The 10,202-nt window shown below is 39.9% G+C and overlaps 1 protein-coding gene across 3 annotated transcripts; it reads right to left on the minus strand.

The window, feature by feature from the left end:
* Positions 1 to 523: 523 nt before the first annotated feature.
* dbnlb (drebrin-like b) lies at positions 524 to 10,202 on the minus strand. Of its 3 annotated transcripts, XM_059337692.1 has the most exons (15): positions 9,711 to 10,202; positions 7,226 to 7,281; positions 6,889 to 7,001; positions 6,731 to 6,805; positions 6,231 to 6,380; positions 5,546 to 5,623; positions 4,914 to 5,065; positions 4,779 to 4,833; positions 4,485 to 4,556; positions 4,065 to 4,188; positions 3,647 to 3,763; positions 3,188 to 3,262; positions 2,874 to 2,944; positions 2,688 to 2,781; positions 524 to 1,823 (listed from the first exon to the last, which is right to left on the minus strand). In XM_059337692.1, exons 1-15 carry the CDS (start codon positions 9,791 to 9,793, stop codon positions 1,687 to 1,689), a joined length of 1,452 nt encoding a protein of 483 aa, XP_059193675.1. In that variant the 5' UTR covers positions 9,794 to 10,202; the 3' UTR covers positions 524 to 1,686. The 3 variants fall into 3 exon arrangements, with proteins under 3 accessions (XP_059193675.1, XP_059193676.1, XP_059193677.1); XM_059337693.1 differs by lacking the exon at positions 3,647 to 3,763 and having other exon boundaries at positions 9,711 to 10,201; XM_059337694.1 differs by lacking the exons at positions 3,188 to 3,262; positions 3,647 to 3,763.

Consider the following 10,202-nt stretch of genomic DNA (forward strand, 5'->3'; position numbering starts at 1 on the left):
ATAAAATATATTTGAATCCAGTTTTTATGCATAATTTTGTAGTACAATGATTGATATGTTAATTCATTTGTAGAAGTGAACAGCCACCTAAAAATGTAAAAAATAAAATAAAAAGTATAAAAATGTGAAAAGTATAAGATAATGTAGGTAGATAAAAGTTGAAATCAAATATATTTGAAATCCTTTTTTTTTTTGTTATACAATGATTTATTTAAAATTTGTAGGACATGTTTTGTTCAGCGAAACAAAGATTTAACTGAAGGATGTGGGATAAGTAAAATCAGATTTTCGTGTGAAATTGAAACCTATGCATTAGAGGTGAATTCCCCAGCTGTTGCCTCATTCCAGGAAACTGATTGTAGAGCACACGCTGAATCTGTGTATACGTCTTGAGTTCCTGTTAGACCTCTGAAAATCCCTAAAGGTTTTCTGTTATTTCATGCTTTCTCTTATATATATATATATATATATATGTACTGCCTAAGATATGATCGGCCTATCTGAGAAGAAATGACAGCACTGCTTTGTTTATTTATTTTATTATGAAGAATGTCTGTGCATTACAATAGACTCTGGAAAACAAACATGAATAATGCAATGGATACATGATGCCCTTTTCTATTCATTATCAATTCATTTTTTCCTTTTAATCGACTGACCGAAAAGCTTAAAAGAGCAGGAATTTTGTTCCACGATAAAAACAGTGAACTTGCAAATTTTCAATGAAAATGTCACTGCATCTACTTCCCGTCATTATGGCACCATAACAGCACATATTACTTATTAGAGATATGTTATGCACTCAAACTCAACCTCAGACCAGCGAGATCCAAACAGAGAAAAATAATTGCTCACTTGTGTTTTCTTCTCTTCAGCTTGTCCCTGAAAAGTTAAATATGTTGAAATAGATGACGAAGGATTTGAAGTGAAAACGACCGTTATATACTCACAGTTAAAGGGAACTGAACCGTTTTAAGCATTCCCCACTACATCCACCCAGAGCACAGCAAACATCTGATTTTTTTTCTTTTGCTTTTAAATATTCACTTCAACCACAGTGAGATCAGTACTAAAACATGGTTTGAAATTCACACAGGATTAATCACATAAAAAAAAGGAAAGTTCAGTCTGCCGGTAAAGAAAGGCAAAAACAAGGCAAAAGATTATACTGTAGCTGGTACCGCCATATTTGATCCTTTTTTTTTTTTTTTCTTCCTGAAATGCACAGGAGCATCTGCTACAAGTAACAACAAAATTATACCTGAAATAGAACTGAAGTCACTTTGTAAGGAATGTGAACTAGAAGTGCTATAAATGCTTAAGACTTAACGAAAGGCTGATATTGTACTGCATCACATTTATAGGAAAGGAAATGTATTTTTAGGGGGGTGGGAGGGAGTATTGGTCCGACTATGGGTCTTCACAAATCCCTAAACTATGCCATCAGCTGCTCACAACATCAACATTTTTTTCTTTAAAAGAGGAGAGATTTCAAAAGCTTCTGTCCCACGATTACCATCCGTTCATTGGTCCGTGATGTGGAGGATCGTTTGCTCCATTTCAGCTTCATCAGCTCCCTGGTGTGCGAGGGGGGCTGACTATGCTGTGTGTTGTTTTACTGCAGAGGTCCTCTGGGGCTGCCAGTGTGATAATCTGGGGATGGAATGGGTGGCGGGGAGCGAGGGGCTAAATAAGCTCCACATAATTGGCTGGGAACATTCCAAAATGGCCGTCCGGGCTGTAGCCTCGCCACCAGCCCTCGTCGATCATCTCGATCCCGGTGAGGATGTCGTCTGGGTCGAAGGAGATCTCCGTGTCATCAGCTGAAGGAGAGGAGCAGAGTGCCATTAATGTCAGCAAAGTTACTGTGTGATGAACATTTTAGAACGTTACTTTTGGGGAATTTTATACATCCTACTTTAAGCAGAAGTTAATTAGACTGTAATTCCTACTCTGCACAAAGATGGTGAAAGCAGAATCAATGGTGGTAAATCCTGCAGAATTAAACTGCTGTTGCAGCATTGGCAAAAACTGCCTACCATCATGTGTTCATATCAGTGAAGCTTTTAAGAGGTGGTGAGAACATATTCCTAAAAGTTTAGCCTTTGTGGCTAATTCAAGTTCATATTTTTGTAGCTAGATGGAGCTTATTCTCTTATTCTGAAAAGCTAAAGTTAGCTTTATGGCCCTGCAAGGATGCCAAGAAAACAGCAATGTTATTCCCATAGAATTGCCAGTTTAACTAGATTTAAATCATAATCAGGTTGACTGGAATGCATGACTATAAATTGTATAGGTTGCACAGCTTTAATGGTGGGAAGGGTTTAGGACAGAAAGGGAAAGCTGCAGGAGGAGAGCTGTATTTTTTCCAGAAAAACTACCCACTCGATCCATAAAAGCCCAACATAACACCAAATACACATACATTTTAGTCACTTGATTACACCACCATTTTGGATTTTGGTCGCAGTTTTTATTGTAAAACTGTAATTTAGAAATCTGTGAAAAATCTACAATAGCAGGGTGTGATTTTGGCTTCAAAAGGTTTTTTGTTTTTGATTTGTGTTTAAATTTGCAGGTACAATCTAAAAGACAGTGTTAAGTTGCTCTTTAATAATGGTCAAAGTTACCTCCATTTAGTATTATGGTGTACTGATAAAAAATACAAATAAAAAGCAAAAACTCACCAGCCTGGTAGTCATACAAAGCTCTGGCACAGGTGCCTCTCTCTGGTGTCTCCTCAGGAGTCACCTCATAGGAGTTACTCTCCTCCACCTGGGGCTGGAATAAAGTTAAGTAGCATTACAGAACTATTTATATGATGGAAGAAAACAGTCATAGCCTTTCCTGCTAAAGTTAAAGTTAACAATCACCTGAGCAGGCTCCTCATTAGCTGTCTCATGGACGTAGGAGTTGGCAGCCGGTGCCGGCTCTGGCTCTGGCTCTAAAAAAAAAAAAAAAAAAAAAAAAAAAAAAAAAAGAGAGAGATTACCATCAGTATGATGTGTCTGAGCTGAGCTGTCGACCCACCAGCAGGTGGCAGCATCAGCAGCTGTTGGCACAGTTTGGCTGGAGGGAGAATATGTGCTTATAACAAATTACTAAAGAATTTTTATAAGAAGCAGATGGGAGGGTTGGAAAGCTGATGCTTAACACTGAGGCTGGTGTTTTGTGAAATGTGCCCCACCTTCACACGGCTCCTGCGGGGTCACCTCCTGCTCATCATACTCACACCTGGACTGTCCATCATCCACATCAGGCTCTTAACACCCAAAACACAAGCACAGACATGCATGTACACTGGGGAACACATTCACAAGTCCACACAGGCTGGAAACCACCACCAGTCTCAGACGTAAGGGGGGTGTTGGCACATATGACTTAACGTGTAACAACGAAATAATCTGGAAGTTGCTTAGGAAACAGAAAATAGGTTGAATGAAAGCATGACTCATGATGACGGTGGTGATTATAAGGAATATGAACATGATCACACACAGAAACAACAATGAGACGTTAAGCATGGAGCTTTTAGTTCAGTATGAGATTGTCACCCAATATGTGTGTACATTCTTTGTGCATGTGTACTAGTGTATGTGTATGTGTATGTGTGTGTGTGTGTGTGTGTGTGTGTGTGAGCTCACACCTGTGGCAGGGACAGGAGAGGCGGAGCCTGCTGGCACAGGAGAAGCTTGGCGCTGAGGTGAGCTGGCTCGCTCACTTTCATACACTGGCTTAGACAGAAAAGGGCTTTGCAGACGCCCTGAGCAGAGACACACATGGATCCCCAAAACAGCCCCAAAAAAAATGGACGAGAGAGAAAACAAAGTGCAGACCGGTTGAGCAGAACAAGAGAAGACACCATGATGGAGACACAGCGTTAAGTATGACCATGAGACGATTAGACAGTCTGATGGGAAGTTAAAGCTCTGAAAAAGACAGCTTTGTACCTACCGCTAGCTGAGAAAGAGGCTAGGACAGCTTTGCAGTAATGCAGGAAGGGCAGTGACATTTAAAGCAAAGAGATTTATATGGAGAGGTCAGTGTGTGTGCAGGGCTGATACCTGGCTGAGGGCTGGCAGGGGCAGCAGAGGGGACATCTGAGTCACTGGGAGTCATTCCCCTCTCTCTCTGCTTGAACATCTCTCTGGGGTTCACAGCTCGCTGAGAGATGAGAGAAGCCGCCTCCTAGGAAAAAAACAAAACAAATATTGCGTACAATAAGCATTAGTCAGCCGCAGTTTATTAATAATGCAGTGGGATGTGGTGCTGAGAGGAAAACTACAGAACAGACAGATGTCCGATTTCAGTTAATGACCACAGAGAAAGGAGACATCATGCAGTAAAGACTGGAAAAGAAGGGTGTTGACGTTGAGCTTCAAATGGTTTATATTTGATTAGAATGACAAACGCTTGTTTTGGAGATAGTCATGAAATAAAGAAAGCTTGGCCAGAAGAGGGCACTTTCAGGGCGGGGAACTCACGTTGGCCTTTTCCACAGATTCACCTCTCTTGACTGCTTTCTTCGGGGCTGCCTGGGGTTCCTCCTGCTCCTCCTGATAATGTCGATATCAATGTTGGCACTGCTGATTATAGCTACCCTACTGACTAAACATGTGTGCACTACTGAAACTTATTGAACCATCAACATAAACGTAGGACAAATGGGTAACATCGATACGCATTCACACGCACTTCATCTTGTTTATTATGTTTCCGTCGGGTTACTTCCCAGCTGAAACCCATTTAGTCAAAGTGTCATTTTGCAAGGCACTCACCCAACGTGGCTTCTCCTGCTCTTTACTCTCGGCATCCTGCTGCTGCTGGTACTTCCTATTCAACAAATGACCATTTAGAAGAAGAGAAAATGTGATATGAAACTTTTAAAAAAGGTGCTTTCAGATACTACCTACTTTTGTTGGTCGATTTGAGAGGCCCTCTCCTTGTCCCTTTTGTCCCTCTGCATTGCCTCTTTGGCTTCTCTGTCTTTCCTCTCTTTCTCCAGCTTCTGGCGCTCCTCGTCTGCCTTGCGCCGGTCCTCCTGGCGACGTTTCTCCTCTTCTTTCTAAAAAAACAAAAAAAAAAGCCAAACAGACCGCAAGGTCAGCGTCAGGATTTTGCGAATACGATTGTCATTAAAAAAAAGCTTGATTCACAATAGTTTATCTAATAAAACTGCAAGGCAATGAGCACCACTTTCTGGGTGTATCTGTGACAGGTGTGGTGATGAGCCAAAACTGCAGACAAAGGACAAAGTTACAACAATGCTTTTGCTGACTACGGTTACATTTGTGATGGATAAAAAAAAAACTGCCTGCCTTGTATTTTTTATTATATGGGATTTTAGGAGAAATGGAAATATGTGTCAAATGTTTTAAAACTGCAAACTCTTGCAATATTTTCGGGAGTTTTCGCAATTTCAATGAGTCGATTCACAAACATCTTACGTAAAAATAACAAATTTCTTGGGGAGTCATTTTTAAGAGATGTGTAAGGTATTCATGAAACTGTCACAGAGGCGAAGCTGAAGTCTGCAGGAGCTCACCTCTGCCTGAGCCCAGAAGTTGTCTTTGTTGGTCTTTCTGATTTCGGACATAGCGTTTGTCTTCTGGTACACTGAGCCCTACAGGAAGGAAAAAATATTTTTCTCATCATGGTGTAAACATTTTACAAACCAAGAAAAAAATACAGCAGGATAAAACTTTGGAAACAGTCTTTTAGCACAATTTACCTAAACCTGATCCATCTTGTTTCTTGATTACCTTTTGTTCTTCAACCATTAATCAAAATGTTAAAGTTTATCTTCTCTCCAACTGATGTTGCACCAGATATTCAGTTAAATGTTAACAAATGATGTGCCTATACATATAGTGTTTTATAGAGTTGTTTTGACCTTTAACAACTATCTTATATGAACCAGTGGTTGCTTTCTTTCAACAAAGAGCATGACAGATCAAATTCAGTGTGTTTACGCTGTTCTTCTAAGCCGGCATTTTCCAGTTTTTCTCGTTTGGGAGTTGGTTTTAAAAATGACTTTCAGTGGTAAAGATGCTGGCTCAGTGTGAATGGAAGGCCATAACAAAGAGAAAAAACAACAAACATTTCAAAAGTATCCACATTATGAGATTAAGGAGCCTAGTTAAGATCTAGCTCTTTGCTTATCTTTCTTGCATGAAACATAAGCAAACAGGAGGGCACAAGCCAAGGCAGGAACTGCATGCGCTGCATACCACGGGACCCTGAGGACCGCTGTCCTGGAAGCGACTGGAAGCTTCTTTGTGGAAGCTGTAGTTGGCTCCTGAGGCTTTGGCCACCTTTTGCATGATCACCTCGGGCTCCACGTCCTCCTCTGCTCTGGCGTTTATTGTGACATGGGCCCCCTGAAACAGCATGACATTAAAGCTCATTTTAATGCTCACACAAAGAGGGAAACACCTACAGTTGTTATCTTGCTTCATGCATGCACCACCCAATAGTTTGTTTACATGTGCTGTTTGCTGGTGTTGTATGATTGACAGACACTAATCCAGCAAAGCTGTTGCATTATTCCCACCATGCCTGCAGCATGCTGTATAGTCATTTTGGGTGTTTTTGTCATTTTAAATCCAGCTGAAAGCCATTACTGACATGCATTTTAGCACAGAAATAACCTCCTCTGTAAACACAAACAGACTGAAGTAGCAATCTAAGTACATATTTAAACAAGACTACAAAATTAGTGCAGTTTTACCTTAAGAAAATTGGCCATGGAGCTGACATGATTTGCACATATTCCTTTCCTAGCGTCCTTCACTCCTTCTCCAGTCTGAAACACAAAGAACTGCAAGTTCAAGCACGGCCACTTCAAAGAGGACAAACAAATGCACGATAGTTAAGTGTGGTACAAACCCAGTTGATGAGGACATATTTAGGCAGGCCAGAATTTGGATCCTGGACCCGGCAGAAAGCGTACATCACTTTTCCACTGTTCAGTTCCTCAACCAACTCCTCCAGTCCTCCATCTGACACATAAACATTGTGGAAAAATCAAATGGTTACTGTGGTTGGTTGTGTAACTGTGGACATTTTTTCTCTTACAAATGATGGGGTGAGAAAGCAGAGGCAAGCACTCCTTTTGTGCTGATATTCCAGTACTGCAGCTGTATGCTGACAATGACATTCCTGCACACATTTGATAATATCGTGTTGAGATCATAAAGACATGATTATCTACTCAGTAACTCACCCCCCTTTTCTGCCAGGCGGATATCATTACTGTTTCCTTCGTAGGTGAACAAGGCCCTGTAGTAAACACAGCATTAGGGATATTAAAATACCAACGAAACAGATCACACAGATAGACAGGAAAGCTTGTGTTCCAGAGGTTGATGTGCACCATTTCACACTAAACAAAACAATGGAGATTTTGTAAACACATTCCAAGCAACCATGACCTTTAAGCCCTTTTTAACAAAAGTATGGTAGTAGCAGCAGTTTTAATCCCATTTTAACTCAATCACTTCAGTCACTTGTGCAGGGTGTGTGCCCCTGCACCAGTAAACTGTTCACTTCATACTAAATGCCCAATAAAAATAAAATGTAGGATTAGCAGCCCTACAGAAACTGAATACCTTTACGAATACTTTAAGTGCTGACCAGCACTTACCAGAGAGGCTTTATTTGTGTCAAGCTTCAGTAAATTAGATGGTAAGTTGTTTAAGTAAGTCTATAAATACATTTATGGCTGTTTTGTAGCATGTATTGCTGTATTACTGTACTCAGTAGTATAACAGCTAGTAGTCATTGTTGACTACTAGGATATGAGGCAGGGATAAAGCTAGGCCTGTTACAATATTGACATATTGACCTCAGCAAAAGTTATCGAGGTCTTGTCCATATATCATATGATATCGCCCATCTTGTTTACATGTTTTTGTGTACATTACAATGTCACCAAAATTTTATCCAAAATTATGCCGTAAAAACAGCAGGGTTTTCCCAGTCATTATTAGACTTGTGAGGAGAGCCTAAACTGAATTAAAAAAAAACTCAAAACAAAACAAAGCAACGACTAAGGAGACACATTTTGCCATAATTTCTAGTTGTTCTGATTCTGTCCTCTCTTAAATTATTATTAATCATTTTGGGAAAATATAGTGTCCAACAAAATGTGGTTATCATGACAGGCCTAGATAAAGCTTTAATTTAATGTAGAGCTGAGGCGTTCTGTTTGATTAATCAATAACTAGAAAGTTAAACTGCAACTATTTTGATAACTGATTAATCATTTCAGATGTTTTTTTAAGGAAAATAAAATTAAATCTACTGGTTCACGCTTCTCAAATTCTATTTGCTGTCAATGATGATAAACTGAATATATTTGTGTATTGTGCTGTTTGTTTAAGAAACAAAGACATTTACAGACACTCCCTTGGCTCTGGAGAACCGTGATGGGTATTTTTTTCTGATACTTTATAGTCAAAACAATCTGGAGATTAATAAATGACTAAGATCATCTTTAGTTGCAGCCCTAATTTGATGGCACACAGAGAAGACTTATGATTGTGTATAATACACAAAGCCTTTAGGTCCCATCAATAGAAAACCATAGATGCTCTTCTGATTTTGCCTCAGGTCAGTATAACACTGCTCTTATACATAAACACTTACTTCTGGAAACAGCTTGTATTAGTCATGTGATACACTGTACTTGACACGATAATTGCTTGGCATATTACAGTAACAATTAAATCTCAATTTGGGATGTCAATTTTCAGACCAGCACTTATGTTAATGTTTGCAAAAATAAAATACTGGAACAAAAGCCAACAGCCAGGTTCAGTGGCCTTATAAAGGCATTTGCTTCTGATTAGGACAGCGGTTTTTGTGCATACTTTCAGAGCTAGGTAAGTGGAACTGGCTCACACTGAAACTAGTTGATGACTGATCACTTCTATATTTTGAATCTTTACTGTAACCTTTAGTTTGTCGGTCACATTTCAGAAAAAAAACTATAATAGCAGCAAGTCTTTACTAGGCAGTGGCACTTGAGTGCAGAGTGGCACACATTCACAAGAGACACATTTTCAGAGTGAATATGGGGCCAGCAGGACTCCCTGGACAATTACTCATTGGGATTAATTAATTCAGGCCATCATTAAACACCGCAGCTGTCATCAACAGGTTTAATTTCAAACTCAAGGACAGCACACACAAACGGTAACACAAAAAAGGAAGTTCCTAGATTTGACTTTCTCATATTGGCCATATTTAACTTCTGATATCTTACCAGGAAGTGGGTGAGGTCGCTATCAGTCTTTTCATTTGATTACAGACAGACGGGCTTGTAACAATAATTTCATAAAATGCATGCAAAGCATAGCGACCAAGTGATTTGCCTGTTGGTTGATCGGCGTATATTAACTAATTTACAGTGTTACTAGCTATTCAGTTAGCTCATCTTTCACGTTAAAATACTTCGGACTGGCAATAAATGTGAGAAAGCTGAACTCATATAAAAGCAAAGCTGACTTTAGCTTACGTCGTCGACAATCTGATCAGCAGATGGTCTGCTGTGGTTTCGAGAGGTAACACTGAGTCCCAGGTTAAGTTTATCTAACGTTATGTTACCGTTAACTTACTTGACGACAGGCTCAATGCTAGCCAACACTGAAGCTAACATAATGCCTCCTACACAGGGCTAACACGGGGTTTAAAATGATACTCCTTACCAGTTGGTATTGCATTTTTCATCTACAACTTCTTTAAATGCAGCTGTTAATGCAGGGCCATTTTTGCTGAGGTTCACTGCCATCGTTATGTTGAGTACAGCTAGCCAGCTAGCTATCCGGGATGCGCCCTTCCTATTGGGAGGAGTGGCGATGATGCTGCCTTTCAGCTGTGCAGGAAGCTAGTTTAGCTAGTGGCTACATCTCAGCCCCGGAGTGCTGCATATTGTTTACCTTGACACCACGACAGCGCGGAGCTAGTTCGCCTTTTGAATTATTATAAACTTAACTATGTATATGTGGAAGTCTATATCCGAATATTCATCAAGATACACACATTGTCACCCTGGTAAAGTGAGATAAAGTAAACGATCGGTCTGTGTTAAGATTATATTGTCTGCACCGCACAAACCTCGCATAGGCTGTATATTAATCAAACGCACTTCAGAGAGCTGTGGTCACAGGTAAACGCATTGAGAACTTTTTACAGTTTGT

Source organism: Centropristis striata, chromosome 7 (genome assembly GCF_030273125.1).
Source record: "Centropristis striata isolate RG_2023a ecotype Rhode Island chromosome 7, C.striata_1.0, whole genome shotgun sequence".
Taxonomy (NCBI): Eukaryota; Metazoa; Chordata; class Actinopteri; order Perciformes; family Serranidae; genus Centropristis; species Centropristis striata.

Coding starts and splice junctions, on each gene's coding strand:
- dbnlb (XM_059337692.1), bottom strand. CDS start 9,793: ATGGCAGTGAACCTCAGCAAAAATGGCCCTGCATTAACAGCTGCATTT. Junction 4,557..4,778: donor AGCAGGAGAAGCCACGTTGG/GTGAGTGCCTTG, acceptor CGACATTATCAG/GAGGAGCAGGAGGAACCCCA. Junction 1,824..2,687: donor TTTGTATGACTACCAGGCTG/GTGAGTTTTTGC, acceptor CCTCTCCTTCAG/CTGATGACACGGAGATCTCC.